General features: G+C 33.1%; 2 protein-coding genes across 11 annotated transcripts in view; one reads left to right on the forward strand and one right to left on the reverse strand.

Annotated features, from left to right (window-relative positions):
* Positions 1-21,242, reverse strand: part of LOC105673878 (uncharacterized) — a 148,704-nt gene that overhangs the window by 8,836 nt on the left and 118,626 nt on the right. The window lies entirely within an intron of this gene.
* On the forward strand, positions 478-19,669 carry FucTA (glycoprotein 3-alpha-L-fucosyltransferase A). 3 transcript variants are annotated; one of them, XM_012369839.2, is made up of 8 exons: positions 478-959; positions 11,052-11,288; positions 11,752-11,841; positions 12,732-12,920; positions 13,057-13,281; positions 13,451-13,639; positions 13,883-14,118; positions 14,561-19,669. In XM_012369839.2, exons 2-8 carry the CDS (start codon positions 11,124-11,126, stop codon positions 14,904-14,906), a joined length of 1,440 nt encoding a protein of 479 aa, XP_012225262.1. In that variant the 5' UTR covers positions 478-959; positions 11,052-11,123; the 3' UTR covers positions 14,907-19,669. The 3 variants fall into 3 exon arrangements, with proteins under 3 accessions (XP_012225262.1, XP_012225265.1, XP_067206530.1); XM_067350429.1 differs by lacking the exon at positions 478-959 and adding an exon at positions 8,577-8,908; XM_012369842.2 differs by lacking the exon at positions 11,752-11,841 and having other exon boundaries at positions 521-959.

Consider the following 21,242-nt stretch of genomic DNA (forward strand, 5'->3'; position numbering starts at 1 on the left):
CAGAAATAAAAAATAAATGTAAAGAAACAATCTTTCAGAAAAAACTTAATTTGTTTACATTTTTAATCTTATACTTATATAATTAATAATACTTTACATAAGCATTTTATTAAAATATCAAATCTCATATTTGCTGTACTATAAACTTTTTACAGTCATAGTTTTGCAATTCTTAAAAATATTTTGCGTTTCTGTACTATTATCTGAATAATAAATTAAGCAAAATATTTGAATTGATAATTGAATAATTTCCGACCTTTTTTAATTCATTGCACTAATAATTGCGTTAAATTTCCTGTAGAAATTAATTCCATATGTTTTAAATTTCTAAAACTAATGACAATATTGTTGTATCATCCCAGTTTTGAAAAACTCAAATCGTTGGCTGGTTATTTCATTAGCTTTGCTAGAATATTATGCTAAGATCAGAATTCTGTGCGAAGGGTAGTTCGGTATGTTTCGACTAAAGGGCGCTTATATTTGTGAGTAGCGCAAACTCTCACGTGTTGAAAGCGCAGACGCGCATCTTATGGATTTTACCCCCCTCACGTAGGGATATCGGGTAAGGTCCTGGTGGCGCCTCGGTGGGAATCGAAGGGGAATAGGAGGGTGCTCTTCGTGCGAACTATGCTGTGAAAGGGAGAAGGAGCGATGCGAGAGTCAGTCGTGGAGGGAGGAAGAAGAGGAAGAGGAGGAAGAGGAAGAAGAGGAGGAGGAGGAGAAGGAAGAGGAGAGGGGGGGAGGGGACTACCACCGAAACGACAGAAGCGACGGGTTGGGCCGGCCGTCTACAACGCGTGACCTGTCCGATATCGCGGGGATGAATAAGTTCGCGCATCCCCCAGTATACGACCTGCCCGAAGGACTCTGACATGTGACCGAGTGTATCATCGGGGTGCATCCGTCCGTCGGGCTGCAAGTTCTTACAAGGACTCCGTGATCAACCACGTGACGATCTGGTGAGTTTCTTTTCAAAGGAACCCCGTTATCACGGGTGGATTTCTAATGGTGGTGGTGGTTGTGAAATTTTAAGTGTTACGGTGCAGATGAGATTTTTTATGTGGCCAACCGTGAAATGCAATGACGAGTTAAATGCCTATATGCTTTCCGTTATTGTTACTGTCATGTTCTATATGACATCAAAAGATTTTTTTTTAAATAAAATCTTTAAGGGTTGTTTTTATTAAACATAACATGTGTGTGTGTGTGTGTTTGCGTCAAAGTGTGAGAATGAGAGAATGAGTTTTTAATTTAAGTATTTTTTCAAAATATGTTTTGGCGTGCTGTTCAATCAATGTTTGAACTTTCATTACATAAATATGAAAGAAAATTAGAAATTGCAGTTATTTTAACATAGTAAGTGGGAGTTTTTTAAATAACCTTTTTCCAAAACACAGTTGAGAAATGATTTTGTATTATTCATTTTTACATATATTGTAGAATAAATTTTGCACTAATAAAACTGTAAATATCGCATTACAAATTTACAGAGATTTTTACAGCAGTATGTTGTGGAATATAACTGTGCTAATTTGCAATAATTAGATCTGATAAACTTAATTGTAAATACCGTTCGTGTTGAATGATTATGTGTATGTAATAATTTTATTAAACTTAATTATGCAGCTAGTAGTTAATCATATTGTCAAAGCCAAAATCAATATCAATAAAAATCAATACAAGATATTTTATTTGCTCAGAGATCTCAATGTTCTTCAATTTCCAAAACAAATATTCGGCCATTATATTTATGAATCTTCGCTATTGGTACATTTCATTCATGACTCAATTTCAGTCAACTTACCTCACAGAATTTTTTAATACGTTTACAATTTCCGTTTTTTAATGTAAAAAACAATATTGTAAGTTGATATGCGATGCGAGTGACTTAGAGAGCAGAAGTCTCGAGCACTGCGAGTTCGTCACCTCACCTCATAGTCTCGTCGCATAGTTAAGCAGATACATAGCGTCGCTTCTTTTGCAGCTTTGCACTCCGCCGTTGTCATGAAGTTTTGCATACGACTGTCTCTCCGGATCGTGCTTATACCCTCCGATAGTTTTCCTTATATTTCACAACTCGCCGCGCCATTAGATATCGCAACTCTTGCGGACTATACTGTCGCGAAGTTTCTCGACAGTCGCATCGAACTGCATTTCTAGAACCGTGGAATGTACTGAGTAACATTTTACCGCAAGCTACTACATTTTCACTAAACTTTAAAATAGTAAACGCACGTAGCTGGAAAAGCAAATCGATAAGCGAAGAAAAGTTCTGATTACATCGAGATTGTTTTTGTCAATCAAGATAAAATTCTATGTAGTAAAAAATATGTTGAAATCATGAATACGATAAAACAGGGTGTTAAATGTTAGTATTACATTTCTAAATTGAAATAATAAATACAATTAAAACAGATATATGAAAAATAGAAGAAGCAAGATACGAAGTTCGCGTAATTTACATTTCACTCACTCTGATCGAAAAGTGAGCTTAACTACATCATGCAAAAATACAATTACAAAAAAAAAAAAAAAACATTGATGTTTTGCGTGAGAAGTTCAATGCTTACGATCGCGTGTCGTAGGCCAAATGTATACCGAATACGTACCGAAGTATATGCTGGCTTGGTTCGATTACTTCGTTGCACGTGTCGTGGGGATTCTATATGGAAGGCGGTAAGATCTGGCGTGTGGTTGCCATACAGTAGAGCACAACACAGGGGAAAATCGTGGTATGTAGGCGTGAAGGTGAATCGTGTTGATACGACGGTGTAATCCTCTTTGTAACGGTACTTGGATAAAGGCGATAGTAGCAACGGTGCTTGACGGCCGAATTTATTCGCAAATTTTAAGCAAATCATCGTCGCTACGGAAACAGCTATTTTTAGAAGATCAACAAAGCACAAAATAAAGTTCGATAATTCGCGAAGCGTTATGCAAATGTATATCTTATGGGGAACATATCTTTCGCATAAACTGTATTCACGCAAGTTAAATTTTAAGATTTTTTTATAACAAACAATCGGCGAGAAATCAGTTTAATTTCTGATGTCCACATGTGCTCAAATTATTTCAATATTATGTCTTCCCAATTTTATGCAGCAAATGTTTTTTAGAAAACTATAAAAAAATTTTGTCGAAATGCATTTGTAAAATATTTACATAATATTTTCCAATTAATAATTTAAAACAAAAAATTCCACAATTAACATGTATTAACAAAATAATATTGCTATATGCCCTAAAGTTTAAGAAGTTTGTGAAGTTTGTTAGATCAGCGTTTGACACTGGACATTACTGCATCAGCGAATAATTTGCAAATCATAGCACGCAAAACTTGTTTAAATTACACAGGATCGTCAAAGATTAATTTGCTAGAGATTGCAAGAGACGGAAATTGAAGAGCAATTAAATAATACGAGTATTCCGAAATTGAGTACCGCAATGAGTAAGCGTCCTCAATTGATTGGGAACACAACTCTGGTAGCCCAAATGTTACAAATTTTAATTGAAGGCTTAAATAATTATAAATGATAAAGCACGATTTGAATTAGTGAGCTGATATGTTGTTGTCAATATATAATTGAAACTGAAGGTAAAATGCCGAAATTAGCGTACTAATACTGCGTTCATACTATGTAGCTTGGCATAGATTCTATTTCTCTCTCATATCATTAGTAGCTTTCCCTTTCTCTCTGTCTCCCTTTTCTTTTCTCTCTTTCTTTCTCACTCTCGTCCTCTCTCTCATTTCTTCACGAGATAGCCTGGGAATAGATTCTAGTTTCTAGAACATCAATTGTGTAGAAATAAACCGCAATATCCAAATTCGTCCGCGATTAATGAATCACGCTTTGAGCAACTATCATGAATATAAACGTAAATAGAAATTGAGATGATTTGTTGAAATATACAATCTGACATAAATTTTTATATTCTTAGGCGATTAAGATATATAAATATATGTATAAAATGGTATCTATGTAAGTTATCCGAATCTCAATCGTTATCCGATATCTATATAAGCTATCCGAATCTCAATCGTTAAACAAATTGCCGAAATTAATTTCAAATAAATGAAATTGATCATGCTATTTGCAGAATTTGATAAAATAACACACATTATTTCAATCTTTAATGTTATAATATGCTGTTGAAAAATATCTTCAGTAAATAATATTTATAATATACGAATCGACAAATATTTAATATTATTGTGCTACTTGTCAACCATTAAAAATTAAACTAAATTTGATAGAGATTATCAGATTTGACTTTAATATGCTCTTTAAATATTTTTCTTTTATTCTTCTTGCGATTTTATTTTAATCAACCTACAATTCTTTTAATTTATTTTCACTTTATGTTATTGGCTGAAAAGCAACGATACGTGTCGATTCTGCTGAAAAAGCGCGAAAATATATATTTGCAATCTCTAGCAACGCAAAAAGCATCGAAATTAAATCGGTAGCTGATTAATCGGGTCGAATCACTGTGCCGTAAAAAATCATGCGTCGGCTTCCTCTATCTGACTACCGAATCTCTTTGTAATGGTCATCCGGGAATGATATAACTGAATTCCACATGGCAGTTAATCTGGGTTATCTTGCGATCGCGACAATTATATATATGGTGCGCAGACGTTCGCATCCGAATCACAGTCAACCAAAATTGTTTCAAAGAATGAAAACTGCGTTATTTAAAATAACATATAATATAATAATACAAAAATATTATTTTAAAAAAAACAGGAATATAATCCGATGTAAAAAAAAAAAAAAAAAAAAAACAAATTTCTATAATGTACAAAAATACAAAAAATAGCGCAATTGCCGAAATTCGAATCGCAAAATTTATGATATTACAATCCACTGTAAACTTTTATGTGTCATTAATGAACGTAATAAGGTGGTTACGAAGTGATTTAAATAACAATATATCAGCATCCACTGACAGCCGTCGTGTGTTGCCTGCTGTAGATTTATTACCCGCATGCATTACATACGGGATGACGATAATTCGTAGCCAACAGAAGTTATTGTTTCCGATTTATTAGTGTCAATTAATTTTATCGTTATCGTTGCATGCGGCGATTCTTAGCGGAGATAGAAAAAGAACTAGATTAATGAATGAAATAAATCGTAAATTCTTCCCCATTTACCGTACGGACGATTCGAAAACTGTTCCGCGTTCGCGACGCAGCATAGAAACGTGTCAATGATTACGTGAAATGCCGGACTGACACATTTATTATGCGTGAATTTTGTCGGATACGAATGACAATGTACGCGCGCGCCATGACGACGAGATAGCAATTTAGCGTGTCGTGAAACTACGGATTGGAACAGCATAAACAATATTTATCCATAGCTGCGCACGATGTTACGTCTATCAGTTCCGCCCATATTTTTTTTTCTTTGTAGACACATTACAAGTGTAAAAGATATTTCTCTACCCAATACGCCAGCCACTATCTGCGACGGTGAGACTTTCTGAAAGGCTTTTATCTATCGATTAATAGTTACTCGTCAGATAATGTAAACAAATTTTTTTTCATATGATAATAACATTAATTTTGATAAAAAAAAGTTGCATAGAGTATAATTTTATATCGTCTATGCAGCTTGATGTCAAATTTTAACGCATTTGACAATGGCAGTTTTTATCTGTATGTCATTTCTTTATATTACTTTAAATTATTTCTTTCATGTCTTTTTTACATAGAAAACATTTACCTTGTGCTAAATCTTTTATCATTCATTGTTATATATCTTATTGTTAAGTTATCTTATCCTGCAAAAAAATTTATTTTTAATTTCTTATCAATTTCGATAAATCAAGTATCGAGCAATTAAATTTTACTGTTCTAATTTCATTAGAAACAAAATTTCTCACTGTTTTCTAAAGTGTGAAATAGAAATAGAAATAGTAAAATTTCGCACCAGTGTACAAATCGAATAACAATTTCGAGACCATTTGCGTTATCGGCCCGCATCGGCACAGTCGTCACGACGCGAGAATCGCAATTTAAAGCACTTTCGACGATGTTTAGAGTGTCATTTGCTTACGGTCAATCATTAATAGTTCTTCGATCATATGTGTGTGCGTGTATAAATATAATTGAAGCCTGTGCGTGATGTAGCTCGGTGTTGTCACAAAATCATGAAAAGCATAATGAGATAAAAGAAACAGTGATATTACACATGTATATTGAAATCATTGTTCGAATTCGATATTGATAGATACGTTCGTGTGTGAGAATGTTCGATGAAAAATAGTGGACAAATTTACGAAAGAGAAATTCAAGTTCGATCAAAGATCGAAAGCGAGATATTATACTTAATATATTTAATAGCACAAGAAAACTACTACCTTTTATTCATCAGTGTACTGTGACAGGAAACATAACAGCTATCTTTCACGCAGGTTATTAAAAAATTGTACATATTAAAACAGGAAGAGATAATAATACGAATAATCAATATAAATAAATGGCACATTAATTAAGCAAATAAGCAATATCTCCAAATATTATCTTATCGTGTAATATGATGTTTCCGTTAAATGCATTGTTTAATAAGAATACAAGTTTTGCAATGCTTGTTTTAAATAAGAGAATTACATAAGCGGTAATAATATAAAAATCTCGTTTGATTAGTATAATAAAAAGTGTTTTTCAATATATTTTAATCAATTAGATGTTGAAATTAATCCATCATTTATCCGAAAAAATCAAATTTCAAAGTGTAAAATATCAATTGATTGTATCGATTATAAATTTTCTCGCAGTTTTCCTTACAGAAATAGTCAGAGGAAACAGTAAGTCTACAGAAGATTTATTAAATAATATTTATAGTTGATCCAGTTTTTATTATCAGACTTATGTTAATTCAAGCTGAATTAATGAGCAGCATACATGTTTCATTAGATTTTAAAGTCTCTCATCGCATTAGTTTAAAAACATGCTAAATTTAATATCGAGTTACACAGGGATGATGTAAAGAGTTTCAGTTTACGAAGTTTTTTTAATGAAATTTATTATGCTGCTATAATAAAAAAATTTAATCATATAATGGCTGCATTAGATTAATGGACGATACAGAAGATTCTATATTCGTTATTTCTCAATGTTAGTATAGTTAATATTATTATTATTAACATCATCATTCTATCAATATTATATCAATCAACCGAACCGTTTAAATAGAAAGTCAGTTATCCGATAAAACGAAATAACATTGGTTATATAAACCGATTGATTGCAATTTATATCACGTGTGTCGATTAAATTCTTTCGCTGAGTTTTCCGCACAAAATTATCTCAGGCAATGCCAAATATAGTAAGTAGAAAAAAGATAAAAATAAAATTGCGTCCAATTCTGATTATATGAATCGGATATGAATCAAAATTTCGGAATTGCATGAATACTTAATAGCCTAAAAGCGAAATCCCAGATGTGAGGAAATTATAAAGTAAAATTTTCAATTGCCAAGGAAAAATTGTCTGCGCTTTGTAGTTATAAATTTATCGCGATTATTATACTATAAAAAGAGGGAATGCACAAATAATTACGTGATTTCATTAGTAGATTATTATTAAACTCTTCGACACGCAAGGTTTTGATTTTGTCGCAATTGCCGAGATTAAGTTCATAAAAAACGCACAATCATTTTTCTAATCTACTAAATGTATAATATATGATATCGTACATGCTTAGCGTGCATAGTGTGATGTTTAATTTATCTATCTGACACATGTATGAATTATATCTTATCTTTTAAAATGATATTACAATTTCCAAGATAGAAATATCGCGATCATAAAAAAACACCTACCGAATATAAAAATCAGTAAAATATTCGGAATTGTATTGAAAATACGTAACATTCGTTACACGGCTTATCTGTGTCGTGCAAAATTGACCGTTTACAATATTGACCGTTTCATTTTCAAGTCATAGAACGGGAATAAGGACATGTAAAATATTAACATGTAAGCATGATAAGATAGTTAAAATAAAGTCGATATTTAAATGTTTGTTCGTTTTTAGACGTGCGCGGTTCTCAGTGAGTTTTAATGACATAAAGAAATAAACGTACAGTAGAGTTTCAAAAATAATCAATATTATTTTAATTTAATATAAATATTACTTTGTATATTATGCGATTCAGAAAAAGGTACAAATATTATATATTAAAATTATACTTAAAAAATTCGAAGCAAAAAAATTAAGTCAAAAATTTGTAGTGTCTGATTATTCAAATAATCGAAATATAAAGAAAATTGAAATAAAATAGCGTACATTGCAAATAAAAAGTAACCAACTTTTTATTTTTGTCTAACTCTACGCAAATGTCAATTTCCGAATTTTTAGAAATTAATTCGAACAGCTTAAACACATATTGCTCAAACATATTTTTAGCTTGAAAGAGTATTAGACGTTCTATCTTGCGATCCTACTTATCTAAACTGCTCGATCGTGTGAAATTTCCAAACATTAGTGTATCCACCTACCTCCCCATTACCTACAGAGGCGAGTGATAAGATAGTAATGTAACGAGCTCGGCGCCTCACCGATCAACAGTGATATTTAAACTGTTCGTCTGTGCATAAGTTTACGGTAACGTTAGCGCGAATGCACGTTTAACACCACTGTGTGAAAAGACTGTGACCGAGGTTAGAAGAATTCAGATCTCTGCGTATATTCATACGCGAAAAGACAGCATTTTACCAAGTGATTTTGTTTGTTGCTAGCTTAAAGTTTGACATCGAAGGTTAACGGATTACTTAGAAGAAAATTTTATTGGAAAAAAACTTGCCGTTCAATCGTTTAACGAATAAGTTATTTGTTGACGAATTTTGTGACATAGATAAAATTGTTATTTACCAAACACACGGTCGCTTCTGCGTGTAAGTAACTTTTTTGAAAATTGTGAGAGAATGCGTAGTGCCACGTTGATTGTACATGAACCAACCTTCGTGGACTAAAGTGGGATGTTAATATTTGAACACTACGTGAATGCAATTTAGTCGATGGAGAAACGACTTTAATAAAAAAATAAAATATAGTTTCCAACAGAGAGAAGAGCGTAAAAGTCCGCATTATTTATGTTTTCAATTTGCCGCTGTAGCTTCAAGCTATCCTCTTGAGAATGAGAAATATCGTGTCATCTTATCGAAAATATGCGCGCTCTTTTATGGATAAAATACTAGTGTGACAACGTTCACAGTAGATTTATTATGAGAAAATAATGTTATCAAACTTTGTTTTATTTTTTAATCTTTTATAGACACAAAGGTCGCTTTTTTGCGAAATCTAGGCTAAAATAAAATTTTTATCGTGCGAACTTTACGAGAGAAAACGCTTTGAATATAGAAAGGTAAACTGCCACAAAAAATGTCGATAAAATTGTAGATAAAATTGATGTACATAATGCTGCATTATATATAATGTATCAGTGTACTATTTTAAACAATAACATATATCGTGTTATTTAATATAAATTAAAACTTCTCGCTCACACGGAGTATATATAGCGCATATTGACTATCTAGTGAATGTAAACTTTATAGCAGATCGAAGATAGAGGCATGAAAGCGTATTGCAACGCGGCAAATTTATCGTTCACCTTTTCATAAAGTAGCAGAATCATTCGTTTAGCATCAAGCGATTAGAAATGCGTTTCTCGGGCGAGAATTCGAAGGAACATTATTCTGGACACTAAGATACTTTCTTTTCAAAAATATTTCGCATCTCGCGATTGTCGTGTGATAATGTACACGAATGTGCATGCATATGTGTGTAAATACACCATTTTTTTAAATACATACCGTGCGTTTGTGATTACTGTAAATCCACAAGTACAATAATTGTTGTAACTTTTAATATTATAAAATTTTGAATAAACAAATAAAAACAATAATAAAAAGCTACGAAAACGAAATGTGAATGCAGGTCAGGACACAAAAGATTTATTATTGGACGGCACAAAAGAATATAATATAAATGGATTATTCGCGTACAAATATTAACAAACGTATGCAGGTGTCGTGCACATTTTCAATTTAGATGCAATTCAATAATTGGATGTCGCAAAATAATAATTATATGAGGACGTGCAACAATGCAATTGGATGACAAATAATATCTTGCAATTGTAATTAATTAAATCACATTATGTTTCAAATAAAATTATTTAATATAATAAATGAAAAATGTTGTGTTGGCTATCCGTAAATTGCAAGGATATTCCATTTTACATGAAATTTATGACTGTCTAATATTTTTGAACTATATAATTAGCTATATAATTAAATTTATTAAAATATTTTTGTGCTATCTTTTGAAGCTATAATAAATATTTAAAATAAATATTTGAACATTGAAATATTAATAAATATTTAAAGTAAGGCTTTCTTTTTATAGCAATTTGAATAAATAAAGAAAGTTTGTATTTAAAATACATTTGTATTTAAAATTACAAAATTTAAAAGGTTATAATGTTCTCATTTAATAAAATTTCTCTTTGCCACATTTAATGGGGCAAAGGCTTGGAAAGTTTGCGTATGAATCAATAATGAATCATCGCAATAATAAAGAGATTTTCGTGTGAATGTCGTTATATTGCATAATCATAAATGTTGAAAGAGCCAGCAGTCCGGAAATTAACAAGGTTAATTAATCTTATCAAATTCCACCACTAATTTTAAATTACATAATGTACATGTACTTGTATAAAAACTATGCTTCAATAATTAATATATTATTTTCATTGATAGTTTTTGATAAAATACAAAATACAATTTTCTGAATCTAATAAATTGATTCCTAAGTAATTACTAATTTTCTATTACAATAAATTATGCTACTGATTTTTATTTCGCACAAGGGAATTCTTTTTTCAAAGTTAGAGAAAAGAGATTATAAATTCGACTTCTTAATTTTATGTTTGCATATATGTTTTTCTAATTATTGCGCTTTGTCTGTTTTTCACATTTATTATGCTTGTAGATATCAATCGATTTCTTATTCGTCCATCAATTTTGATTATAGGATAGCCGAATGTCGTGGAGCGAAGTGACGCATGGCTAGATAAAAGTGTCGCCCAGTTAGGAACCGGGCGGCATGGGTCTGCCGCGTTTCTCTCTGAAGAGATACTTTGTATACGTGTTATGTCTAACGGGTACGTTGGTTGTCCTATTGAATCTACTACAGGACGAGATATGGCACAGCATGCGACCACATCCTGGCCAGCCGCAGTCCGCTCGAACTGCTGGCGACGGGCCGAAGGTACGTTTTAAATTATTAACTAGCGTGACTGATACAAATTCACGTATTATTATCATATTATATATTTACGTGATACAAAACATTTTCTGCACTATGTTCTTAGCTTTTCGCTAATACTCGCAATTATCTCTGCAGAACCAGTATTGCTTCGAGAAGTGATGAATGTTATTAAATATTTCATCTCAACAATATTATCCCCACGTATAAATATAATTTTTATTGAGATATTTAATTGTTTGACCAGAAAAATAGACAGAACGATATATAAATTTTTTTAAGGTTAATCTTACGAAATTATCGCTATGCTATTATAGATGTGTTGTTATCGTGACTTTTGATAAGAAGAAAAGAGGGAAGGAAGTGTAGATAAGCGGTGTATCTATGTGGCTATGAAATAAATCATATAAGTGGCATATATAAAATAAATTACAGTTGAAAGAATAAAAATAAATTTCGCTCGCAGATGAAACCCGATTGGCCTTTGAAATCGAAGAAGCCGACGATGCGAGTATTACGCACTCGGGAGCAAATGAAGAAAAGATTTCCGTCCGAGGTACAGTCATTAAGTTGCAGTGTCGATTAATCACAAAGACATTAAAAAATTAAAAAAAAACGGAGCATTACCAACAAAGCCATGGCATTTTCATACATCAATTAAAAAAATGTTTACAGAATAAAAAATAACCATATAATATTATACTTAAATTTGCATAAATACGCTATTACAAATTTTCAAAATTTTATTTAATATTATCATCCTTTCGTACGTCGTCTCACTTATTCTTGTTATAGCTTAAATAATATGATGCGGACGTTTTTCTTATAAACTTAGTGGCTTCCTCTTTTTCGGCTGGCCTTTCATAGTGCTAATATTACGTAGTTAATGCCACATATAGAGTAGAGAAAGCTATAATGTTCCGAATAAAATATAAACAATAATCTTCATGAGGTTCAGTGATTGGGAATAAATTACGAAACGTTGTTTCAGCATTAATAAATTCGAATAAGTATTACTCGTTTAAAAATGCGCAATTATTAAATATGTTGTAGGATTCGACAATGATTATTTGGAACATTATAATAGGTTTTTTATTCCGCTAAATATTCAGCGCTTAGATGATAGAGAAAAATTATACGAGTACTGAAGTATATTAGTTAACGAGAGTTTAGCAATTTAGCCGTTTGCGTAGCAGTATATTAACACATTTTTTAAATTGTTCATGAGATAGAAAAAGAGTTTCGCTTTAATAACATATTTTTGCCACTTTCCGGTCTATGTATGTTAGAATAAAATATGCTTTTGTGTTTATGCACGCATGTACAGTGCCACGCTTAAAAATAATAATGTTACGCTTTAATTTTCTAAATTGTAGCAGAGAGTGATAATATAGTGTAAATATGATTTCTTGACCATTATTTATATATTTGTTTTTTCATTCCAAGACTTCGAATATAAATGGAACCACCAGTATGAGCGAAAATTCAATAGACTTGGATCCATCGCGCAGACCTTGGTACATGAAAGGAGGAACCAGAAGACCCTATCCGGCTATGAAAGTCCGCAGTACTGGCCGGAGGCTGGCTCAATTGTGGCCGGAGGAAAATGCTTACGATGATCGTGTGACCAATCAGGTGATTATTGCACAAGAACTTACGAAATTGCATCCGCGTTTGAAAAGATTCAATGTAATAGTAATAGTAATATCAACAAATCACTCGATTCTGTATGATTGTGTATGATATACTAATGTCGCATTCTTTTTCACAGTTAATGTTCATGCCACCTGATTACAACAAAACGGGCGGCGAGCATCCATTGAAAAAGATAATGATTCCTCACGGAATGGCCGAAGCCAAAATCGGCCCTGACATTTTCACGCAGCAACGCTGTCCGGTGAATACCTGCACGATCGTTCGCGATAATCCGGACGATGCTGATCTCATTCTATTTAAGGATTACGTCACACACGTGGGGCGAAGACCTTACAATCAGGTATCTTGTGTAACGATGATAATATCAATTCTGTGGATTTTAACGATAAGATATCCGACCTTTTTTCTTCATGACCGATTTATTGTAAAGCTTCGTTTATACTGTAAAGATATACTGCAAGAAAGGATCCATTGTCTTCGCGTAATAAGAATTATGCGATTTTTGGCAGGCGTGGATGCTGTATTTTTTAGAATGTCCTTATCACACGCAGAGTGTGAAGAATGCCCTTATCAATTGGACGGCCACATATCGACGTGACAGCGACATAGTGGCGCCCTACGAAAGGTGGCAATATTACGATTCCAGTGTCACACAAATTTCACAAACGATTAATTACGCGGTGAACAAAACGAAGAAGGTAAGGCAATCAGATTCGTCGAAGATCTCATTCCATTTATGCGAACCATAAAGATCTCTAAGTGACGTATGCTTGAACGTTTGATGAACAGTTTCCTTCATCGCGTCGCGTGATACACGATTTCTCTGCGAATATTTCTTTCGCGTCGCTATTCGGGCGCGCTACTCTCACTTTTACCAAATGTAAGGTAAATAGGCACTATTACACATGACACGTTCCTCTTCTACTTTGCTCTTTAATCAGGTCGCTTGGTTCGTTTCCAACTGCCATCCCCGAAATCAGCGCATGCATTATGCCAGGGAACTCTCGAAATATATTCAGGTGGACATTTACGGAGCGTGCGGCAGTCTACGCTGTCCGCGGTCGCAGTCGCAAACGTGCTTTGACATGCTCGACGAGGACTACAAATTCTACCTTGCGTTCGAGAACTCCAACTGCAAGGATTACATCACGGAAAAGTTCTTCGTCAACGGACTCGGGTATGTGCAGGTCGATATTCGCTACTCTTTCGCGCGCACAATTTATGCGGACGACCGCGCGGGTATTTTGACGCGCGGGTATTTTGTGCGACGTGAATGTAAGTCGGCCGACCGGAATGCTCGATCATTTCACCCAGAGGTCGGCAACCTTTGCCAACTTTTGTGGCATGTCGTACGCGCATCTCGAATAAGGCGGTTGCGTGCCAACTCGCGTTACCTAATATCCTCCTCTTGTCAAATAGGTGGAAATGCGCGCGGTTTGCGCGGTTTTAATTAAAGTCCGAGCGGGCTAAACTGGACATTCGTTGATCCGTGAAATGTGTGTGACGTATAATGCGACGCGTAACGTAACGGCACCTATCGTGGCACACAGTCACCCCTCGGTTCCTCTCGCGGCTGAAATTATCATCTTTATAATAAGTCTATTCATTTCCGAATACAGACACAACGTTCTGCCCATCGTGATGGGCGCCCATCCAACGGACTACGCGCGTAGCGCGCCGTACCGTTCCTACATCCACGTTGACGAATTCGAATCGCCGAAGGAGCTCGCCGAGTACCTGCATCGACTGGATCAGGACGACGCACTGTACAACTCGTACTTTCGCTGGAAGGGCACCGGCGAGTTTATCAATACATACTTCTGGTGCCGGGTGTGCGCCATGCTGCACGACAACCGCCCACCGAAATACTACAAAGATGTGAACGAATGGTGGCGAGGGGAGGGCGTGTGCACGACCAACTCGTGGCGCGAGCACGACTTCTCGCAGAATCTGCTGAACACCTGAGGAGGAATCGCCCGAGGATATGTTTAAAAGGCTCTTCCGGCGGCTACAGGAAGTTCCGTGCACGCGTGTGTCCGCCCGACACGTTGCTCAATTTCTACAAAAGATTCCGATTCTTCCAAAATAGAAAAAAAAACATTGCCTGGATCGAGAAATGGCTACGATTTCGAAGAGCACATGTAGCGTTCGTGTCTACCGACTTGGCTCGAAGACAGTGGTTGGACAGATTACGAAGTCCTAAGACGAGATGACGCCCGACAAAGCGCAAAAAAAGTACGCGATCTCGCGCACTCGAGCCACCTTGAAGAAGGTTCAGACTTTCGTGAAATTTTATTCGTTGCTTTCAGAGGCAATTGAAAGTACGGCTCGGTGATGCGAAACTCTGCGCTCTTGCGTAAATGCATGACAAGCGGAATAAAGTAGGTTTTGGTCTAATCGAGACGCAGAAGCGGATAGATGGAGAGAGAGAAATTCTTCAAGACACAAATGAATGTTGGATCGCATGCGAAAAGGGTTACGTGTATATTTTTTAAAAGAGGGCAATTTGTGTGCCTAATTGTCAAATCTTCCAAAACAATGTTTCTATATTTTACTTTTTCGAACGAGTAACGTAAGACGAGAAGTGAAGATAGCCGTGGCAGGCTTCTGAAATCACACTTTATATCATGACAAAATTTATTTGAGGACAAAAAAATTGTAATCTTGATAAAAATTTGGGAAAACTGTAGACGCCTGTAGGACGTCGTGAAGTAAAGTAATGTATCGTGAAAATGGTGTGTAACATGCATTTGTTTAGGATACTCAATTCTTGCCATGCATTTAGTATTGAATTGTCCAAGTTTCGTTTATTCTATAAGGAATAATGTAAAGAATGTATTCATGCATGTAACATGCACTTGAGATGATAGACATTTATTGTTAAATGTGCAATGCGGAAATGAATTAGAATGCATACGGAATGACTCGGAACCATCGAGAGGATCTTCCAATTGTACATATATACACAAAGGACCAAAATCAAGAAAGATAATTTGTTTAAATTACAAGGCATTATGAAAATGTTAATCTGCAATGAAAATGGAAGAAGTCTAATGAAATAAGTCTTGACGTAGATAGATAATAAAATCGTATTTATAACTTGACAAAATCGTATTTTTTAAATTTATTTTTCTTACTAGATTTTATTCTGACCAAATCAAAAGTTACGACTTAATTGTATAAGTTACACCAAGTTTACACCAACGTGTTTAATGTTAAAAAAAAATTTGCAAAGAAATGCAGATTTTCTATAAAATTTTTGCGGCATAAGTAAATTTCATCATAAAAGTTTATAAATTGGAAGAACTATCGATGGATCTAAGACATATTGTATAAAAGTATTGTAATTTGATAAGTAAAAAAGAAAGTAAGCAGTTCAATATTCGCGTGTGACTTAAACAGTGGCGACTACATTCAAATGCAAATCATATGTCAGTGGTTTTGTAAAGTCTCCAAATTTATAAATTGAGAAGAGAAAGAGAATAGTCACTGCTTTTTGTAGAGAATGAGAATTACTATTCAGTATTTGTAATATTATTGTTCCTTCTTGTAAGTTCTGCGACAGGACTTTATTGTTGTACATTGTAGGTGGAACAAATTCATGTGTATTCAAATTACGTTATGCGTAAAAAATCCACTAAAGTTTATTTTTCTAATTATATATTTTCTACTCACGTATACACATTTTTGTGAAATTATCGGGAAATGCAGGATTTTTAAACGAATTAATTAGGATATGAATGACATTTAATAATTTTCATAAGATTAATATTTTTATTAAAAAATGTACGTTATTTATTTTACGAAATAAAATGCATTTATTTGCATTGTTATGTAGCATTTATCAATACAAATAATGTTATTCGTGAAAAGTTTAACTGAATTTATGAAATATTTAAGTTTCTCTTTTAAACTTGAGTGCACATGAATTTTGATCTTTAATAAGTCATTTTATCGAAGTTTTTCGAGGTTCGCAGGATCTAGTCAAAGGAATAAGCTCATTAAAGTATTTTTGAATAATTTATGATAATAGTATTGTACGCAGCGAGTACCTGTTCGAATAATTACTGCTATATATTTTTTTTGGATTCAATTAATCTTCAATTAAATAAGTTGTCTGCGAGACGTTGTCACATGATGTAATCGTATTCACTCCGTGGCTAGTGTCAATTCGAAAACAACGACTTCCGCTTTGAACACTAGTCTAGCTCAAATGTAGCTCAAATTTGGACGAAGTTGGTCCAAAGGAAAGACAAAAGCACCAGAGAAACACAAGCGGAGCGCAAAATATATATAAAACGCACGAAATGTACACGTAAAATCACAACTGAATCACCTCGAAGTAGATTTAACTACTGCTTTCGAACGGTTCCTACATTATAAATTACTCACAGTGCGCACAAGCAGCAATTAGATATTTAGATAAATAATTAATTAAATAACTAGTCGAATAACTATAAAAATTGATACTAAAAAGACGTGCATACTTTGAATATATTGAATAATTGTTTTCTTTTTATAGTATCGAAATAATAGATATTTATAGATATGTTTCGTTTTTTAATAGTTATTATTTTTAGGTTTATAAAAAATTATTAAATCAAATTGGCTTAAATCTGTAACATGAAAAAAGTATTTATATATCTAACATTATAGTATTACACCGACAATCCATTATTTATTCTACTTGTACACGAAAGAACGTACCTAATCAATCTAATCTCTATAATAAATTTGCACTCCGAATTCAATCAAAAACGGAACAGAACAGCGAAGTCTGATTGATAATATGAAGAACTTTAATATATATATATATATATATATATAATGTTCTTAATCACAATGTTAAGTTTATTAATCATTGGTGCTGCTTGTAATGATTGGTGCTGCAATACGACGTATATCGTGTAATATATACGATGACCACGAATTCTTGATCCAAGCGGCCAGCATAGTATCGAATAAGTACCGAAATTTGTAGACAGTGATACGTAGACAGTGAAAGGGCGCGAGAGAATAACGCTCGATGTCGAAATATGTATTATCCGTGGCAAGATATGTGATAAATTAATGTCTCAAACATACCATAATGTTAGAGCCCTTTAATGTGCGTGTGTTAATTATGTACTCCGTCTGTAAGCGACTTCGATCGATATTTTTGCTCGCCCTAAATTCAGTAATAAATATGAGACGTTAATACTTATTCTCTCTGGATTGCCGTTGTCAATCTAGATAGCACAATTGTAAATAATATCGCGTACGAACATCATGATACCCCAATATGTAAAAAAAAAAAGGAACACGTCACCGCATATAACATTGAATATGTCGATTGTAATAGACGATAAAGCTGAAATAATATTTGTTCCCAAAATTGACATGTTAAATCGATTCGAGTAATCAGTACGTTGGAACAATTGATTCCGTATAAAGTCAGGTCAAATATTCGTCCCATATGATTTCAGAGCCGGCCTTATTAAAAAAAAAATTATTACTAAAGTCGGTATACATTCAGTGCACATATTCAATCCATTATTTGATCTGATTTTGCCAAGACATAGTATGAATAGACGGAGCATTGTTCTCTTAATAGAAAAGCGTGTCGTCGTACATTGCGTTCTTTTCAATTAATAATATTAAATATTAAATAACTTTAAACACACTTGCGCCAAACTAAATGTTGTCAAATTTCAATATTATCATATATTATAATTTCAATATATCAATTTCAATATTAAATTGATTTATTGGTATATTTCAATTTAATATTGAAATATACCAATAAAATATATTCAATTTAATATTGAAATATACTCATACCATAAATATATTAATATTGATTGATATATTATATCTATGCTATAATCAGACCAGTTAAAAAACAACTTGTACATATGCGAAGAGACGAAGAGAATGCCCGTGCAGTGCACTTCCTCTTTTTTCTCACTTTTATTAATTGCTGGCGTCAACTTAGCGACGGCACGCTCCGTCTATTCATACCATGTCTATGGATTTTACGAGTCAATCTCAGAATTAATCGTTTCGGTTATCACGATTACTTGAACCGATTTCCCGTATTGATTCCGGAATCAAATAAGATTTCACACAATCCTAGTAGATAATACATTCAAATCAATACTGATAATTTAGAGGTAAAAACGTGACAAGATGTGACTCATTTGGACGAAAGTGCGCTTATTATTTTTGATGATATTAAGCAAAGCCTGCGTTCAGCGAGTTACAGTTAGTGCCATAATGTCGTAAGATCGTGAAAATTAATCAAAAATCATGTCGTTGTCTTAATCGTTACGTTTACGGACTTTTTTTTTTGCTTTTAAGCACAAGATTAAACTTTACGCAGAAATTGTTTCAATAATCTTAAATATTTGTTTACACGAAAATTAATTATGATATAAAATTATCATTGAAATTTAATTAGTCATAATTTTATTGTTTGAAACAGTATTTGATAAACTGCGTTAGACTTGTATATGTTTTTATGCATTAATTTTTAACGCAATAAATAACGCAAACAAATAATTCTAATTGATTTTTTTTCATATCGATTTTATAACTCTCATAAAACTGCTATTTCGCTTTTATCCATTTCGAACTTTGCGATTTAATTTTATTAAGTACAGCGACATTAAGTTCAATGTGTTTATACAGTTGTATCGATGTTTATGCGCGTTCCTGACCTAAAGAATAAAAATGAACACTATTCTTAATTGACTTTTTTTACTTCCCATCCTTTCTCTCAGGTATGAAAGTTATTAATGCAAATAAGGCTGAATTTATTTCTTTACTTCCAAATTGCAAAGCTGCAATTATTATGTACTAAATATATATGCAATTACGACATATCATGCATAACTTTTAGAAAAAATACAAAAATGTATACAAAAATTCTATAAGAAATTCCACAATAAAAAACACTTAATATAAAACACAGAACAGAACAACGCAGAATTATGTTAATTATAATGTACAATAAATGTAAAAAATTTAAAGAATGGTAATTTATATACATAACATTGCGCGTTTGTAAAAAATTGAAAAAATATTGTATTTTGAAAAGTAATTTCGGTTTTTGATGTGTATATTATATTATTTTTATTATTAGAAAGAAAAATGTTGCTTTTCAATATCTAATTTAATCAAACATATTGTGTGTAATTTTTTTGTCAAAAGTTGAATTTTCTCTAGATGTTTGCAATTATTTATTATATAATTCACAGGTGTCAGTATCATTTTTGTCTAGCCTTATTTTTATTTTAAAATGCGTACTAATAAAACACAATAATAATACAATGACATAAGAGACGAGTCGTATTTTTTGAATCGTAAGAAACGCAAGAGAAGTCATTTTTTTTTATACTCAAGAGGTAAAAGATACGTGCGATATGTCTATATCTTATAATTTATGTAATATCAAGAATACATTGATACTCAATATATATTCTAAGTTATTTCTCAGGATTTCGAATTTTATTGAAGACTCACAATGTCGCGTACGAATATTCCTTCTCTCTGCCGACGCAGGATTTCTCTAGAAATGTCAAAGGTAACATGACCGCGAGTCGAAAGGTGACTTTAATCACTGTGTTAGATCTACGGATTCGGTAGTATATGTACTAGTACATTTTGGAATACTCAAATGAAGTGTCCTCACGAGTTAATAACGACTAATAGTGGTGTGCGAGGTAAATAAAGCTTGATAGATGCAAGTATACATACTGCGATTACAAATTACCGCTCGCGTACGCGAATAAACGCATACATAAGTATGAATAAGCTTCTAATAGCTCTTGTATGCACATATATGTACACGGAAGAAGTGTACGTCAGTTAAATTTCGCAATCGCTTGCGTTTGATGTGTCCTTTGAATCTAGAGATTCGTGTTTCGCGAAAACTTGGTAACTTGAGAGATTTAATAGTGATAGTGGAGATATTTAACATTTAATAGCACTTGATAGATTTTGTAGACTTGCAGAAGTGAAGCATTCTGATTGTAACAAAATAAATAGGCACTCTATAAACATCTCTCTACGTATATGTACCACGTACGTAAATACATATATTTACCTTCGTTATCTAGGTCAGTTCAGGTCGTCGAATTTCGAGACGATTCAGAGGAGGATCTTTCCAAGCACTTTCGCTGAAGAACATTCTTTTTAAACTATTTATTACGTGCGGTGAAAAAATGCAGCGTACAAAAGTCGAGTCCTCAATAAAAATATAAAAATAATTAAAAGAATTCAATCAAAGTCAGTCAAAGGGATCAAATTTTTGAAATTCCT

Source organism: Linepithema humile, chromosome 2 (genome assembly GCF_040581485.1).
Source record: "Linepithema humile isolate Giens D197 chromosome 2, Lhum_UNIL_v1.0, whole genome shotgun sequence".
NCBI classification, from domain to species: Eukaryota; Metazoa; Arthropoda; class Insecta; order Hymenoptera; family Formicidae; genus Linepithema; species Linepithema humile.